General features: G+C 42.7%; 1 protein-coding gene across 2 annotated transcripts in view; it reads right to left on the bottom strand.

The window, feature by feature from the left end:
- Positions 1-19,083, bottom strand: part of FKBP8 (FKBP prolyl isomerase 8) — a 237,154-nt gene that overhangs the window by 63,662 nt on the left and 154,409 nt on the right. For both annotated transcript variants that reach the window (XM_073595977.1, XM_073595969.1), the window contains exons 4-5: positions 16,998-17,086; positions 1,685-1,902 (exon numbers count right to left, since the gene is read on the bottom strand). In XM_073595977.1, coding sequence (XP_073452078.1) covers positions 1,685-1,902; positions 16,998-17,086 — 307 coding nt within the window. The remainder of the gene's footprint in view (positions 1-1,684; positions 1,903-16,997; positions 17,087-19,083) is intronic.

The following is a 19,083-nucleotide window of genomic DNA, read 5'->3' on the forward strand; positions in this document are numbered from 1 at the left end:
TTACAGGCATTTGAGCTTGTAGTTCAGCTTGAAGAAGCTTGTGCTTTTTTGTGCTCTTGTGCACATTCTTATTGAGCTTCTTTGAGCATAAGCGTTTTTTTTTCACAAACCATTCTTAAAGTCTATGGGCACAAGTTGGATAGAAGGCGCCTTGAAGTAGTACAGGAAACTTTTCTAAAGTCGGAGCGACTTCAGTAGTGCCAAGACAGCTCTCATTGACTAAAATGGGATTTCACATGTCACGCGACTTGGAGCCTCACAAGTCAGATCCCAAGCTACTTGTATTGTAAGACCTCGCTCGATTATCAAAATGAATTAAAAAAAAAAAAATGTTGCTCTTGTGAAAATCGCAGACCAAGTTACTCGCAATCCAAGGTTTTACTATATATAACTATATATATATATATATATATATATATGTAAACGCTGATTGGATCACACATGTGATGTATAACTGAGTGTCAGAGTGAGAGCAATTCTAGCACCAGACCTGTGCAACTAAGCTGGTAACCTGTAAAAAAAAAAAAAACTGTAAAAGCGTCACCTATGGATAATTTAATGTACTATAGTTTGTTGCCATTCCACGGGTGCGTGAAATTTTAAGTGTGACATGTTTGGTATTACTTGGCGTAACATGATCCTTTATATTTTACCCCAAAAAATTTTGTTTTATATTGTGTTTGTGTTCACCTAAATTAATTAAAGTTTTTTTTCCCTGAAAGTTTGTGTTTAATAAACTGATGTTCAAAAATTGTGTGACCATTGCAAACCCCACCCTTTAATTCTCCAGGGTCTTCGCGGGGGTCTAAGTAATTTTCTAGCAAAAACATGCAGATTTTTACATGTATGTCAGAAATATCAGAATCGGCCTGGAGGTCAAGTGGATAATGAAATGGGGTAGTACTAAGTATTACCAAAAGGGTGGACTTTTTAGGCTAAGAAACAATGGAGAAGAGACATACTATAGACAATCAAATTTATTGAGATTAACATCAACATAGAATAATCAAAAGTAGATAAAAATGTAGCATATATGCATCTATGCTTTTGTGCAGTGAGCCCTTAGGCTTCTTCAGGACACGGCCAAGGTTCAAAGACGAAAAAGATAAGAGAATGTGTTTCTCTATCTGAAATGAGATACAATGCCATTAAAAACACAACACAAAACAGTTTAAAATAAAAATCATGTGCCAAGCACCCGTGGATAAAAAAAAAAAAATCAAGGACGAACAGCGAACAGGTACCTTAATTTGGGATACAATATCATATATAGCCACGATAGGATGAACGATGCATACAGTCTGTGTTGCAGCTTAATTCAGTAAAATTGGGTGTATTTGTTTTTGAACCTTGGCCGAGTCCTGTGGAGGCCTAATGGCGAAACGCGTAGACGCACAAGGGCTCACTGTACAAAAGCATAAATGTATATGCTACATTTTTATCTACTTTTGATTATTCTATGTTGATGTCAATCTCAATAAATTTGACTGTCTATAGTATGTCTCTTCTCCATTGTTTCTTAGCCTAAAAAGTCTGCCCTTTTGGTAATACTTAGTACTACCCCATTTCTGTTTCCTTAATACTTACGGACATGGCTGTTTTGTTGTGCACGTTTCCTCTCTTTAGTCAAGTGGATAACGGGAAACCTAAAAGGACACTTGTCATGAAATTCACCCGTACACACCTTTAGAGCTGGAATTGACAATCTTCAGGGCTATGTCATAGGAATTTATTGCAAATACATAATCTGCTTGCTGATAGTAGAAGTTTCCACGTTCCCTCTTCTTGTTGGCCAAATCCAGCTTCTTTTGTCCAGTAAGAAGTTCAAGGTCTGGCCCATCCTTCACTTCAAGAAGGAACACCTCAAGAACAAGATTGGCATTGGGTGGAATATCGGGATTCCTTAAACAGAATTGAAATGGAATAATGATTATGCATACAGTAAAAGTAGCATTCATTAAATGCAGTGCTAAAGAGTTATGTGAGCTTGGTTTAATGTAATGGAAATGACCAAGGCCATGGCAAGGAAAATAAAAAAAGCTTCTCATAGCTTTACGATCCCTTAAAGACAATCTTCATGTTTAATGTCCCTTTAAATAGTTTTTATTTTTGTTTTTTTTTTAATTTACGGCACTAACCGGTGCACTTTCTGGGTATGCTATAATAACTATATGTGGCCTCAGCTACATACACAGTATTCAGCGATGCATTTGGCGGTAGAATGTGGAGGGTATATTCATTCATAGAATACATACAAAGCTTCCTGTAAATGACTGAGTGGCGCTCAGCCTGACATTGATTTGTTCCGGGAGTGAGACGGCAAGCCACCATCCCACTGCCAGAACACAGCACTCTGTACTATATGTAGCTGAGGCTACATGCACCCAATACAACATGCCCAGCAGACACACCTGTTAGTGCAGTAAACAGTTAATTTAGGCTAGATTGGGGACATTAAATGTGGAGATCACCTTTATTTTCCCAGTGAATGTTAATGAACATAAGAAGAAATCTTACTGGTGGTATATAGAAAAAAAACAAAAACAATTGATGGCCACTACATCACAGTTTAAGATATGTTCTAAAATCACCAATATTTTATTACAGGTACTAAATTCTTTATCAGCCAAGTTCCCATTTACAGTTTAAAAAATATATTTTTGTTTTATTTTAAAGGCCATTTTTTAAGAAAAAAACAATGAGTTTTAAGCTTCAAATTGGGCCCATTTAATACTTGTAATTTAAAACATATAAGAAAACGGCCAAAACCGATATAGCAGGCGTTTTCTTCCTTTTATAGTCTTGGATAGCATCCACAGCTAGTAATAAACAGGACTAAAGAATCTGTGAAGCAGATGTATAAAAATATACACCGATCAGCTATAACATTATAACCACCCACCTAAAATGGAGTAGGTCCCCATTCTGCCAACAAAACAGCCCTGATGCCGCGAGACATCGACTCTACTAGACTTCTGAAGGTATGCAGTGAAATCTGGCACCAAGCAGTCAGTAGGAGATGCTTTAAGCCTCAGCCAGCTTGCCTTCTTCCCACAGTGCATCCTTTCCCAGGTAAGCGATGCACACGCATCCCGGTCATCCACATAATGTAAAAGACAATGCAATTCATCAGACCAAGCCACCTTGCTCCATGGTCTAGTTCTGGTGCTCATGTAGGCTTCAATATGGGTACCCTTAACTAGTCTGCTGCTATGCAGCCCCATACACAAGCTACGATGCACTGTGTGTTCTGACACCTTTCTTTGGGAACCAGCATTACCTTTTTCAGCAGTCTGAGCTGCAGTAGCTCTTCTATTAGATCAGACTACATTGGCCAGCCTTCATTTCCCATGTGCATCCACGAGCCTTGTCCGCCCATGATCCCATCCCCAGTTGACTGATTTTCCATGGACCACATTTTGTAGGTCCTGACTAGGGGGGTGCACCGATACAATTTTTTACGAGTATCAATACTTTTTTTTTTTTTTAGTGCTCGCCGATACCAATTACCGATACCTACCGCCACCTGTTTTGTCTTCACTTCAGCTGTCAGCAATGGTACACAGCATTGTAAAAGCTGTTTACAAATAAAGAATTGATTTTTTTTTTTCCACTTTTTCAATGTGAAATGTGTAAATATATGTCAATATATATGTGTAAAAATGTTCACTAACAAAGCAAACAAAAAAAAGGTTGTTTCAGGAATCAGGAAAATAATAATTAAATGGCGGAGAATAGGGAGTTAATTATAGCGGATTAAGAGTAAATTAAGGGGTTAAACAGAGGAACATTTGTTCATCCCTTTGATCTGCAGATAAGGAAACAGAAAGATACAAAAAGAAACAATGTTTCTTTTTTTTTCTGTAGTGTTTTAGCGGCTGAGCAATGTTGTTAATAAACATTACCGGCTGCTTTTTTTTGACAGCTCCAATTACTGGACTTTAACACTTCAGCTGTCAGCAGGGAAGACCCACTGACAGCTCAAAGAAAGGAGCAGAAAGTATCAGTTTCAGGTATCGGTACATTTGCACGAGTACCGATACTTGTGCAAATACTCGGTATTGGCACCAATACTAGTATCGGGGCAACCCTAGTCCTGAGCACTGAAGGAGTCCTGGAACATCCCACAAGAGCTGTAGTTTTACAGTTTCTCTGGCCCAGTCGACTAGCCATTACAATTTTTCCCTGGTCAAAGTCACTCAAACCCTTATTGCTTGCCTATTTCTTCTGCTTTCAAACACATCCAATTCAAGAACAACATGTTCACTTGCTGCCTAATATATCCCACCACCCACTTTCAGATGCCATTGTAACAAGATAATCAATTTCATTCACTTTACCTGTCATTGGCCATATTGTTATGGCTGATAGGTGTATATAGAAAAGTAAACTTCAAATTCTTTTTTCAGCTTAGTGTAAATATAAAATATTGCATATTAATATTGAATATTTTGATCCAACAGGTTGAGCTTTGGGCTCCTTATTTCATTTTTATAATTATTTGGGTTTTTTAGTAAAAGTCTTTTTACATAGCTCAAAAGCTCAAACAAATTGTGATATATATTGCTGAATAGAATGGGGACTCCTACCTTAGCAAATGTCTAAAATAAACGTCTGCCTGAAATGCTGCTGTGCTGTCTCTTTAGATAAAGCTACAGTAATTCTTAAGGAAAGAATGAAAACGTTAGATTTTCTAATGGTTATTGGGAACAAATCAACATTTATTTGTAACCATATGAGTACGAAAATTCAAAGGCTCAGAACGGAAAATATTTGTGGTTTCTTATCTGAACAATCAAAATTCTAATTGTTAATGTGGTTATTGGACACATAAATATTTTGTATTGTATTTGTATACTATTGAAAAGGATTGAAAAAGTAAAACACTGAAACGATGGGCACATCAAATGCTCCACTGAATGATTTTTAATTGTTTCTTTGAAAATCTAGATTGTGAACAGGCAGGCTTTTTTTTTTTTTTTTTTTTCTAACAGAAAAGACATGCAATGTTTACCATTGGGGGCATCAATTAAAAATCTTACATGCCTGGCTGTCTGACTTTAGTATGTTTCTGTTGCAGTCCTAAAACACGCATGCTAAAAAGGAGTGTCAAAAGTGTCAGAACTTCAGCTTTAAATTTGTTCTAGGTCTGTGATTAAGAAAAGTATCAGAAAGACAGTCAAAGAAGCTTAAAGGGGTTGTAAACCCTCCTTTAAAAAAAGAATAAAAAAACAAAACATGTCATACTTACTACAATCTCCTATATAACCTCTCCCACTCCAGGCTTGCCTCCGTTTTGTAGCAAGCAATAGGGAACTCATAAGGACAGAGGGCAGGTTTCTGTGCACTGTATTCTAGGAAACAGTTTATGGTAAGTCAAAAATCCTATTTTCCTGATCTTACAGCGCAAAACATGGGCTTCTTTAAAACATGACTTGGATGTCCAGAAGCAGTCCGACTTGGAGGAGTAATACAGCAAAAACGCCAACAGACCCACATAAGAAACAGGTCAAGAAGTCTTTGACAGACTTTGACAGCCCAAAACTGGCATCAGAGGAAGCTGGAAACTGTAACAAACTTAAAAGGAGGACCTCCAGTCGTTTTTCTGAAAATTAAAATTCAGCAGCTACACAAACTGTAGCTGAAGGAGTTTGCAACTTTTTTTCAGGAAGTCAATACAGCTAGAGTCGACTATCCACCTCAAACTGTGTGACTTTCTAGATACTCTTACCTTCCCTATGTTAACAGAATCACAGGTAGCTGCACTGCAGGCTCCTATTAGGGCGGATGATCTTCTATCTGCAATGGCCCACTTGACCACAGTGAAAGCTCTGGGCTCAGATGGCCTACCTATTGAATTTTATACCTTTTCTGATGCCTTGGTACCTAAACTGTTAACTTTATATCAAGCCGCGTTTGATGCCAATACTCTCCCTTATTCTATGCATGAGGCACTCAAAGTACTAATACCCAAGCCTGGTAAGGACCCTTCTCATATAGGCCAATTTCCTTAATACAAAAGAGATATTAAAATACTAGCCAAAATTTAAGCGCTCAGGTTGAATAAAGGTCATCCTATCTCTTAACCATCCGGATCAGACAGGTTTCATGCCAGCCAAGAACAACTTCAATACGTTTATTTATGAATCTTCAGGCCTCTCACAATCAGATTGGCTCCAGAGTAGTAGTTACTCTTGATGCAGCCAAGGCTTTTGACTCAGTTGAAAGGTTATATCTATGGCGCTGCTTTGGTTTTGGGCCTAACTTTATAAAGTGGCTCACTATACTGTATACTGCACCACAGGCTAGGATGATAGCTAATGGTTGGACTTCTGACACCTTCTCCCGTTCTAGTGGGATGCATCTGGGATGCATCCGGGGTACCTCCCCCCCCTTTTAAATGCCTTGGCTGTTGAACCCCTAGCTATGACACTTAGGTCCCACGCTGGGGTTCAAGGGCTATGCTCTGGGCTGCTTGTTGAAAAAGTAGGGCTTCATGCCAATGAAATGATTTTATATCTGGCAGATTCGGGTCCATTCTCGAGGTTGGCACTCCATATTATTGAGCAGTTGGGTACCTTTTCAGGCCACAGGATCAATTGGGATGAAACCCAAATCCTTCCCAATTATATTTCTCCCCTATCACTAGATCAGGCTACCTTACCCTTGGCGAGAGTTAGCTCCTTCAGGTATTTGGGTATTCAAGTTTCTAGGACCTTATCGGACTTTATCCACTTGAATGTGGAGCCCCTAATACCACTGGGTGTTAAGGGTTGATTAATTGTAAAAATGATACTGCTTCCAAAGATTTTATACATCTTATGGCATTTCCCAGTGTATATATTGTTGATATAGTATAAAATTATGGATACTTTGCTGCAATCAGGCATAAATTGTCATGGAAAGCTCTAAAAGAACCCTATATCCTTGGGTGGGCTGGCAGTCCCTGACTTGGGATTACCTGGCGGCTCAACTTTTTATTCTTTACTACTTTGACAAACATGACAAAGTGAGATACCTCTCTTTGCTCTGCGAAGGCTCTGAATCTCACCTCCCGCATATGTTCTGTGACTTATTAAAGGGGTCTGGGTGGCTCCCCTTGTTTTCCGAGTCACTCTAGCCTCCTTTTTCATCACAGACGGATTTGGGATCTGGTCACGGCCAAAATGAATTGTTCATCGTTCATTCTGAAACAGGGGGTCGCCAGGTTACAAACAAGTTAGGGACTGTAGGTTTGTTCCTAAGTTGAATCTGTTTGTAAGTCGGAACAGGTACATTTTTTAAGTGTAGCTCCAGCCAAAAAAATTGACAGTTACTTACCGATAACTGTTTTTCTAGGATATCTTCAAGGACGGCATAACCTGAGAGATGACTGGTCCACCTGACAGGAAACACAATCAACATACAAGGTCCCCCTGCACCTCAGTTCTCCCAAAGTAATAGGTTATCCGGGTGACAGAGAGAAACTCTTCCCGTAGTACTTATATTAAAACATGGGTGGGAAGTAGGCCTGCCGTCCTGGAAGATATCCTAGAAAAACAGTTATCGGTAAGTAACTGTCAATTTTCTCTAGTCATCTTCCAGGACGGCATAACCTGAGAGGATGGACAAGGAGTTCAAGGCCTACCTCAGGGCGGGTCCACCGCTTGTAGCACCTTCCTTCCAAATGTCAGATCCTGGGGCGACAGCAGTTCCACTCTATAGTGTTTCAAAAAGGTATCCTGCTTCGCCCAAGTGGCTGTGCGACAGACCTGTTCTATCGAGGCCCCAGCTCTCTCTGCCCAAGAGGCCGCCAAGGATCTTGTTGAGTGGGCCTTAAGGTTCCCTGGTACTGGGGAACCAGTCTGCTCATAGGCCAATGTTATTGTCTGCCTAATCCACCTAGCCACAGTAGATTTAGACGCCTGCCCTCCCTTTCTAGGGCCGCTAAATAAAACAAAAAAAGGATTATTCGACTTTCTGTAGTCCTTTACTCTATCTAGATATGTCAATAAACATTTCCTGACATCTAATAAATTAAATTTCCTCTCCTTCTCATTTTTAGGATTATCACAGAAGGAGGGTAAAGTGATCTCCTGAGATCTATTAAACTTAGATGCGACCTTGGCAAGATATAGTGGGTCCTGTCTAAGAACCACTCTATCCTCCAGAATCAACAGAAAAGGCTCCTTAACTGACAGGACCTGTAGGTCGCTCACCCTTCTGGCCGTGGTTATGGCCAACAGAAACGCTAACTTAAGAGTCAAAAACTTAACTGAAATCTCTTGCGCTGGTTCGAAGGGCGCTTTTGTCAGCGCCTCCAAAACCAGAGATAAATTCCATGGAAGAAATACATTCATTCTGACAGGGGTTACCCTCTCCCTTGCCAGAAGAAATTTCTTAATCAGAGGTTCTAGTGCAAGCCTCTGATCCAAAAATACAGATAATGCTGCTACCTGTATTCTCAAGGTGTTCGGGGAAATCCCCTGATCCACCCCTGCTTGAAAAAAATCCAGTACCACTGGTACTGAAGGGTAAGACACCTCCTTATCACGGCACCACTGTGAGAAGCAATTCCACACCTTGGAGTAGATCCTCCTGGTGACCAGCTTCCTGCTGCCCAAGAGGGTCTCAATTACCCTATCAGAGCACCCCTTACCCCTAAGGATCTCCTCCTCAAGAACCATGCCGTCAGTTTGAGGAATCCCGGGTCGGGGTGAAGGAGTGGCCCCTGTAGGAGAAGATCTCGTCTGATTGGAAGACGGAGCGGAGGAGAAATTGACCACTTTTTCAGAGTGGCAAACCAGGTCCTTTTTGGCCACCATGGGGCTATAAGGATCAGTCCGCAATCTGAGCGGGCCAATTTTTGTAAGACCCGTGGTATTAAGACTAGTGGGGGAAAAGCGTATGCTAGATGGAAGTCCCAGTCCTGAGACAGAGCGTCCACTCCCTGGGATCCCCCTTCTCTGTTGCGAGAGAAAAAACGATCCACTTTTTTGTTCCCTCTGTGGGCAAAAAGATCTATATCCGGAGTCCCGAACATCTGACTTATCTGGAGAAAGACCTCCTGATTTAACTCCCATTCCCCTTGAAGGATGGGTTGCCGGCTTAAGAAGTCTGCTACCACATTGGCGGTTCCTCTTATGTGAACCGCCGATATGGACTGAAGATTCTCTTCGGCCCAGTTTAGGATGTTCAGGACTAGCCTTAGTAGTTTCCTGGATCTGGTGCCCCCCTGACGATTCAGGTAAGAGACCATTGTCACATTGTCTGACAGGACTTGGATCTCTAAGCCCTGAATCCTGTCTCCAAAGGATACTAACGCCTGGCCCACCACCAAGAGTTCTCTGTGGTTGGAGGATGCCCCTGCCTGAGAAGGCGTCCAGGCCCCCTGTGCTTGGATGTCCCCCAGGTGAGCGCCCCAACCCCAAGCGCTTGCATCGGTAGTGATTCTTGTGGGATTCCACTGGTCCCAGGGTAAGCCCACCCTGAGCTTGTCCTGATCCAGCCACCAATCTAGGGAGGTCCTTACTCTTGTTGGAATAGACACCCTTGCATCCAATGACTCTCTCCTTTTGTCCCAGGAGGACAAAAGGAAGAACTGCAGCTCCCTGGAGTGGAGCTGAGCCCAAGGAACCGCTGGAATACACAAGGTCATTAGACCTAGGACCCTAGTGCGAGAGCACTCCCTGGTTTCTTTTAAAAAGGATACTGCTGTAACCACCTTTAATCGTTTTTCCTCTGGAAGAAACAGTTTCTGAACCTCTGTATCCACCAGATATCCCAGGAACACTTTTATTTGGGAGGGTGCCAGAGAAGATTTCTCTCTGTTTACAATCCAGCCCAAGGACTCCAGAGTGAAAATCACTCTGCCTACGTCTATCTCCACCTGCTCTAGGGATTGCCCGTATACCAAAAGGTCATCTAGGTAAGGTATAAGGGACACCCCCTGTAGGTGTAGGTAAGCTACAACCTCCGCCAGGACCTTTGTGAAGATCCTTGGGCTTGCAGCTAATCCAAAGGGAAGAGCTCGGAATTGCCAATGCTGAATCCCTTCGCTCGTAAGGACTGCGAATCTCAGCAGGGACTGGTGTTCCCTGGTGATCGGGATATGAAGGTAAGCATCCCTTAGATCTATCGTGGCTAAGAACGCACCCCTTAATAGATGCCTGCGCACCGTGCATATACTCTCCATCCGGAAGCTCTTTTGTCGCAAAAACCTGTTCAACTTCCTGAGATTTAATATCAGGCGAAATTTCCCTGACGGTTTTTGAACGACAAATACATGGGAATAAAACCCTTGGTAAAGCTCTTCCAGTGGAACGGGGATGATCACCTCCTGGAACACCAATCCTGCAAGCTGTCCAACAGCCCTGCAGCTTTTGAAGTTTCCTTGGGGAGACGGGTCAGAAAAAAGACAGAAGCTCCAAACGATATCCCTCTGTTACAATCTGCAAGATATAGGGAGATTCTCTTCCACTGAGGGACAAAGTGGGATAATCTCCCCCCTACCCTGATGCTGGCGTCACTTAGACTGCTTGGTGGCGTCTTTAGGTCCAGAAAAGAGCAGACTACCTTTTTGTGCGCTCTTTCCCTTTCCCCACCTCCTATTTGCATCCTTTTTTCCTTTGAATTACCCTGGTTAACGGAGGGACGAAAAAAACTTCCTGCCCCTTGCTCCTTTAGCTTTGACCAGGAACTTTTTTCCCTTTTCTGCTGACCTTGACAGCACCTGATCCAGGCCAGGTCCAAAGAGTTGTGAACCTTCAAAGGGCAAACCACATAGCCTTGATCTAGACATATGGTCCCTTTCCCATGATTTGACCCAGACTGCCCTTCTTGCGGAGTTAAGGAGGGCCGCAGATTTGGCTGTGTTCCTGACAGACTCCACAGCCGCATCTGCCAAATATGCCACAGCCTTACCTATTATTTCTAAGGAGTCTGTGATTTCTTTGGAATCACTGCCTTTAGAAACATGGTTAGAAAGTCTGCCTAACCATGCGTCCACGTTCTTGCCACGCATGCTGATGCCAAAGCAGGAGCCATGGCAGCCGCATTGGAATCCCATGCTCTGCGCAAAAGCGCCTCCGCCCTTCTGTCCATTTGGTCTTTTAGGTTCCCTGAATCCTCAAAAGACAAGTCAGATTTTTTAGAAACCTGCGACAGGGCTGCGTCTAACTTAGGGGTTTTAAAGAATTTCTGCTCTTCTTCCTCCCCAAAAGGAAACCTTCCCTTCCAAGTTTGGAGTCTAAGAACCTTTCTTTCCGGGTCTTTCCACTCTCTCAAAATCACCTCCTTTAGAGCCTGATGAACTGGGAACACCCTGGACTGAGGCTTTCCCAAACCCCTGTACATCTTGTCCCGGGCCGACGCCTGAACCGGAGGTTCTGGGATATCCTCAGAGGCATAGATCGCCCTAAGTAACTGCCCCATGTCTTCCACGGGAAAGAGGTGGCTACTAGCTCTAGGACTGTCACTATCCTGGCTGTCAGCGTCTGTGTCTACACCTTCCTCTAATGAGTCCTCCTCTGACTCCTCTGGGTCCTCAAACTCCTCAACTCCTGAAGTGACAGAGGAAGGGGGTCCTTGCAAGGTTTTCTGACCCCTGTCTGAAAAACCTTCCTGAGAGGAAGTGCCTTCTCTAGAGGACAGGATTTCTCTATCCTCCGCTTTAGGTGCTATAGCAGTATTAATAGACTGGAGGCTAGAAAGCATCTCCGACTGTACCGCAAGGAAATCCCTCATAACCTGTGAGGTTTCCTTACTAGACAGTTTTTGTATGCACCTATAGCAAAAAGGTTTCCCATGGTCCTGTGGGAGCTTATCATTACAATTCCCACATCTTTTTGACCTGGGAGGAGGGGGATTTTTTCCCTTCATCTTGTGAGCCCCTTGAGCAGAGCTGCCAGGATCTAGGGAGACAAAAAAGACAAAGTCCAAACTTTAACCAGTTTCCTAAGACTTTCTGTCTGTGTCTGTCTCTCACTCCCCCCCCTATGGTGTAGGTAAGACCCCTCTTACTTCACCACAAAAAAAGGAAGAGGACTCACCACCACTGGCCTCTTCCTGGGCTAAGGTTGCAGCTGTTACCTCCTCTCCATCCATATCTGCTGCTTTGTGAGGTTTTCCGACCTCAAGAGAGGAGTATCGTAAGGCCTCCTGCTTTTCCCTGGAGCGCTGAGTGTCTTCTCCTATACACCGATGATCGGCGCCATTTTGTTGGAGAACCGCTGTCTGAGGGAGGATTTTGGCTTCTAGAGTCTGAATCCGCCATTTTGGCATAGACCGGAAGTCGGAAGTTACAGCGCCCGGAACCGGAAATGCCGCCATCTTACTCCACCCTGGAAAGCCTGCTCCATGCACAGGAGCTTCAGCATTCCCTATGAAGTCCAGGACCTCCACCAGCCCTACAAGGCACCAAGGTACCGACCTGGCTGGCGTCCTCTACCCCCTCTGTGGCCTAGACACCAGCCTGAGCTCCAGTTCCTTCATCACCTCCGTACCTGACTGGGTGGAAGGAAAAAGCATGAGGTATGTGCTCACAGGAGTTCCGGGCTACCCCTCTGTACCCGGGAGGCTCCTTGCCGGGGAAGACTCTCTCCCCCGGCCATTGGGGGGACCCCCTGAGAAGGACAGGGCCATGGCTGGACCCGCCACCCTCCCCGGCTTTGGCGTCCAGCCCTCAGGGGGGGGCACCATCCGCTCCTAGCTTCAGGTCTGAGAAAAAACAACAAACGTTTTGCTGCCGTGAAACACAATCAAGAACTGAGGTGCAGGGGGAAGGGAGGGGCCTTTTAACCTTGTATGTTGATTGTGTTTCCTGTCAGGTGGACCAGTCATCTCTCAGGTTATGCCGTCCTGGAAGATGTGACTAGAGAAAACTATTTTAAGCCTTTTTGGATAGCATAGGGAAGGGTTATCACCCCTGTAACATTTGTTTTTCTGTGTGTGCCCCTGTTCAGAAGATTTCACCTCACTTTCTGTCCCAATGACAATTGGATTTTGAAAATTTTGGGTTGCTATGGAAACAAGCCTTGGTGATAAAGCATCAGTGGAGGTACCCTTTCCCCATAATAGCTCTTACAGGAGTGAATTTCCCTTCCTAGGGGTAGATTTCCTCTCACTTCCTGTTGTCTCCCTCCGTTTTTAAGTAGGATTCGTTTGTAAGTCGGATGTTTGTAACTAGGGGACCCCCTGTACTCCATAATGGTATAATAAACACTTAAGTGAACTTCTCCAGATTCCTGACCCAAAGGTCTGAATTTTAAATGGTGTATATACGGTCACATGTTCTTTAGAATGGTAGATTCAAAACCTTTGATAACCAGAAAGCAGAGTTTACTTTTCCAAATTATATGCCATTGCAGTACTTCCAGCTGTGTCATGCTTTGCACACCCAGCTTGAAGGTAATCATCCAGCTCTACTTACCCTTGACGTTTTGGCTGTGTTAAAAGGGGATGAGCCCTGCAAGTTCATATGTTTTTTTTTTTTTTTATGAAGTGCTACTCACCCCATATGCATCTCAGCTTGCTTAGTCTCGTAGGCCCAGATGCGGGTGAACTGGTTGATGAAGACTGAAGTGAGGTGTTGGAGGTGGGAAAATTGGTGTCTCCCAAGATGTCAGACAGACTTGCACAAATATACATTCTCCATAGATCATACCTCACACCGGAAAGACTTGCTAAATTTTGACCCTCTCGGAGCCCCATGTGTCCCAAGTGTTTGACATCCGCTGGCACCTTTGGGCATTTCATCTGGCACTGTCCTCGTGTTCGGGGATTCTGGGAGCAAGTGGTACAATTCCTTCATGACCAGATGGACTCACCAGTGACAATGGACCTAGGCAATGTCTATTGGGATTATTTCCGGACTCCGATATGGATAAACACACTCCTAAATGTGTGCATGAAACCTTATTCATTGCCAGGAAACTGGTGGATCGGGTATGGATACAGGCCACAGCTCTATTTTGGGGCCTGGATTAACGAGATAAACATTACTTTACCGTAAAAAAGGTTATTTATACAAATAGGGGATGTCTGGGTAAATATAATACAATATGAGACAGATGGCTGCAATCTTCGCAGACTTGTACCTCATAGTGATAACCTTGCTACTGTTATCTATGTCATCTGGGCGGCAAACCTATTGTCTGGGTCGCTAGTCCCTTGTTAGTGAACACATATGTCTCAATACAACTAGGTTGGTTCCGATATTTTCTCATGTACTGGTGTATATTTACCACTCAGCTGAGGGGTTTGGCTGTGTACTCAGACTTGTCTTTTTTTTTTTCATGACCTCCTGCTATGTTATATAGTGTAGCGGTGTTTTATAGGTGAAGCTCAATGTCCCCATTTTGCTTTATACTTCTGTGCTGCATGTCGATGCATGCTCCAATACTTGTATTTGCAATTTAAAAAAAAAAAACCTGAAATCCCAATTTGTGGCTTTTGAAAACAACAGTGTTAACCCTGGCATCTGAAATGTTCTGGGACCAGGTGGTCTAAAAGGCCACTTTTATCTACCGTCTCTTTGAACACAGGATAATTCTCCAAGGGGGTCATTATCCTTCTTATCCTAATAAGGTAAGAAAAATGACTGGATCTACTACACAATTTGCCCATTACTAAGGAAATTTGTCCTCATTAGCATATTGTTAGGTGAAACATTTTGGGGGGAGAAAAAAAAAAAAAAAACACTTCTCCTGGTCAGGCCAGTCTTCATATAGTATCCTATAGGATAGGCTAAACCAGCACATCAACCAAACATTTTCTTAGGTGGTTTAGGCAACTTTAGGGACCCAGTACTAGAAGTCTTGGGGGGGCAGACTCAGGTTGCTCCAATGCTAAACAAGTATACAGGTTCAGTCAGTACAGCAATAGTCCCCTTGAGCTTCGGAAACAAACATTCTTGTAGCAGCATTTCATCCTAAACACATCTATTCTTTTTCTTCATATATGCTGTATTTTTATTACTTTAATAAAGCAATCCTGATTGTTAAAAAAATAAATAAATTTAAAAAAATACACATCTGTCAGTGAGTTCTCCTCACTGATGCCTCCCTCCTCTGGTACCATGTCTGACTCAGGACCAAGTCAAAGTCCAATTCCAGAGGAGAGGGGCATAGGAGGGGCAGGTTGTGATCTAAAGCCTCCGAATGGCAAAAAATTCTGCCCATGAACTCAGACATTGTGGCAGAAAATTCCTTCCTGACCGTGCCAACTGAAAGATGAACAGCAGTCATTTCAAACCCAAAAAGGGATTAAATGACACCCCCATTGTGAAGGTTTACTGACAACATCAGTAGCAGGAAAAAAAAAAAGGTAGATTTATCCCCAACCTGGCTTTGCCCTCCATGGGATAATTAGAGACTGGGCACTGCAATAGGCACACCTTACCTCTGGACCTGTCAAGCACCTTTCGGCTAACTTTATACTCTGCCAAGGGAATTGCCCACAGCATGATCCACTGCAAAGTGGGCTGGCCCTGCATCTTTTACCAGGCAGGGTCAAGGTGCGGTCCCCACTAGGCTCTGCATTAAAAGCTGCAGTGGTTATGGTGCAACTGAATGAGACATCTTGAAAAAAAATAATCCAGTGAGCAAAACAACATGTATAAAAGAAGGTAGACTTTTCTTTGTGGAGAGAAGAGGTTGATCACCGAAAGTGTTTGTTAACCCTCCACTAAAAATGTACATAATCCTGCTGCTTCCCTAATGACAGGCACTACTGTTTTCTAAAAAAAAAAAAAAAAGCCTCCTTCACCCGACTTCACAGCGTTTCTCCACATTCACGTAACCGGCCGTGTCTCCTCTCTGCCCGACTGACAGATGCAGCAGGTGGGGCCGAGATTCCCTCCCTGACGTCAGCTGAGATGCGAGGAGGAGAGAGAGAGCCGGCCTGTCACGTGACCGTGGGGAGCCACTCTGAAATACAGTAAACGTGTCTTTTTTTTTTTTTCTAATTAAAACACAGACAGGAGCGCCCATCATTAGGGAACCAGCAGGATTATATGCATTTTAAAAAGTTATGAGAGCAGGAGCGGAGGGGGCTGGCACTGACACAGGGGCAGGCGGGGGGGGACACAGAAGCACATAGGACGACAGGAGAGCTGCGGCTGACGAAAGCACGTAAACTAACAACGGTGTCAGGGCTCAGCAGCCATAATACACCTTGGTCAGGTTACAAAGGGGCAGAAACTGGCAGGATCAGCCAGGTATTTCAGGTGTTACAGGGGGCCAAATCACACAGCACAAGCCCTGTGCTGTATAAAATGCATTAAAGCAGGATTTTTTTTTTTTTGGAGGGGTTAACAAATGCTTTAAGAATACAAGCAAAAAACTGAGACTAGCTGGGGGTAGGAAGGGGGATAAATAGAAGAATGTCCCTGCAGCCTTTTTTCCAGTGTCTTAAAAAGTTATGAGAGCGGGAGCGGAGGGGGCTGGCACTGACACAGGGGCAGGCAAGGAGGGGAGGACACAGAAGCACATAGGACGACAGGAGAGCTGCGGCTGACGAAGGCACGTAAATAACGGTGTCAGGGCTCAGCAGCCATGATACACCGTGGTCAGTTTACAAGTGTCTTATCAACTGAAGGTAGCTGCATATAACTAAGTGGTAGGGATTTAAAGAAGCCTGTGTCCTATATGATCAGGAAAATAGGTTCTTCTCCATCTTGTATTTGCTGCATGGCTGTTCTGCCAGTAACTCGGCAACATTTTTTTTCTTTTTTTTTCATAAAGGCAGGCAATGGCATTACACATGTTTCTCCCATAAAAAGTAGTAAAATAAAGTTTAAGGGCACCCATCATAGAATTTTGTGACGTTTATGAATATAGTCAGCCAGCTTCTTATGTGTTTATACGTCTACTACAATTCTTAGTCATTAACCATATATCCAGTAATGCCATTTTCCACACAAATGTAATAAATAACTAGCTAATCAATGTTTGTATGAGCGACCCCTGATGGCATAAGTAGGAAATGTATTAAAGTGTAAGGGCTAATAGGAAACTCACCTTCCTTGCTTCCCATAGCAATACTTCGCATCTGCCACAATTAACGCAGTCTCTCCAAGCTCCATGAGCTGCACACACAGATCCATGCTCTAAAAAAAAAAAAAAAAAAAAAAAAAGACAAATGCATGTGTTTTTTTTTTCTTATTAAAGAGGTGGGCAATAAGATCAGAAACAAGTCTGGAAAAATAAAAAATGTGTATTCATTGGATAAGATTAGGCCAATAAAGATGGTGCCCATTTTCTAACATATCACACTGCATACCTCTATAAATAAGCAAATAAGCTTATGTTGTAAGGAATAGTCTATGAGCATACCGAGTATGATTTAAAGTCTAACTCCAGGAATTTAAAAGTTTAAAAACAAAAAATCTTGCTAAATGCTCATTATGTCTACGAGTGCATGAGCAAGATGCAAATACTTACCTGGTTTCTCACTCCAACAGGGTCCTCCCAGCACTGTGATCAGACCCTTGCAGCCAGCTCTGCAACTTGTTTTAGTCACACTCCAACCTTACCCAATGCATTAATAAAATGTGACACAATAAGTCACTCTTTATGCAAAATTATATATACATACACACAAAATATATATGAGACACACACACTATAATATTAAGTGGATATAACAATATAACAAGTCTACACACCCCTGTTAAAATGTCAGGTTTCTGAGATGTAAAAAAAAAAAAAAAAAAATGAAACAAGGATAAATCATTTCAGAACTTTTTCCACCTTTAATGCGACCTATAAACTGTACAACTCAATTGAAAAACAAACTGAAATCTTTTAAGGAGAGGAAGTAAAAAAAAAAAAAAATTCAATAATGTGGTTGCATAAGTTTGCACACCCTCTTATAATAACTGGGGTTGTAGCTATGTTCAGAATTAAGCACACACATTCAAACGGGTGTTAAAAAGGAGTCAGTACACACCTGCCATCATTTAGAGTGCCTCTGATTAACCCAAAATAAAGTTCAGCTGTTCTAGTAGATTTTTCCTGACTTTTTTCTTAGTCGCAAAAGCCATGGTCCGTAGAGAGCTTCCAAAGCATCAGAGAGATTTCATTGTTAAAAGATATCAGTCAGGAGAAGGGTACAAAAGAACTTCGAAGGCATTAGATATACCATGGAACACAGTGAAGACAGTCATCAAGTGGAAAAAGTATGGCACAACAGTGACATTACAAAGAACTGGACGTCCCTCCAAAATTGATGAAAAGACAAAAAGAAAACTGGTCAGGGAGGTTGCCAAGAGGCCTACAGCAATATTAAAGGAGCTGCAGGAATATCTGGAAAGTACTGGCTGTGTGTTACATGTGACAACAATCTCCTGTATTCTTCATATGTCTGGGCTATGGGGTAGAATGGCAAGACAAAAGTCTTTTCTTACAAAGAAAAACATCCAAACCCAGCTAAAAATTTTGCAAAAACACATCTGAAGTCTCCCAAAAGCATGTGGGAAAATATGTTATGGTCCGACTAAACCAAGGTTGAGCTTTTTTGGCTATAATTCCAAAAGATATGTTTGGCGCAAAAACACTGCACATCACCAAAAGAACACCATACCCACAGTGAAGCATGGTGGTGGTAGCATCATAATTTGGGACTGTTTTTCTTCAGCTGGAACAGGGGCCTTAGTCAAAGTAGAGGGAATTATGACCAGTTCCAAATACCAGTCAATATTGGCACAGAACCTTCAGGCTTCTGCTAGAAAAGCTAAACATGAAGGGGAACTTTACCTTTCAGCATTAGAACCACTCAAAACATACATCCAAATCAACAAAGGGATGGCTTCACCAGAAGTTGATTAAAGTTTTGGAATGGCCCAGCCAGAGCCCAGACCTGAATACGATTGAAAATCTGTGGAGTGATCTGAAGAGGGCTGTGCACAGGAGAAGCCCTCGCAATCTGACAGATTTTGAATGTTTTTGCAAAGAAGAGTGGGCAAATACTGTCAAGTCAAGATGTGCCATGCTGATAGACTCATACCCAAAAAGACTGAGTGCTGTAATAAAATCAAAAGGTGCTTCAACAAAGTATTAGTGTAAGGGTGTGTACACGTAAGGAACCATATATATTTAATTTTTT

This window comes from Aquarana catesbeiana, linkage group LG01, assembly GCF_042186555.1.
Source record: "Aquarana catesbeiana isolate 2022-GZ linkage group LG01, ASM4218655v1, whole genome shotgun sequence".
Taxonomy (NCBI): domain Eukaryota; kingdom Metazoa; phylum Chordata; class Amphibia; order Anura; family Ranidae; genus Aquarana; species Aquarana catesbeiana.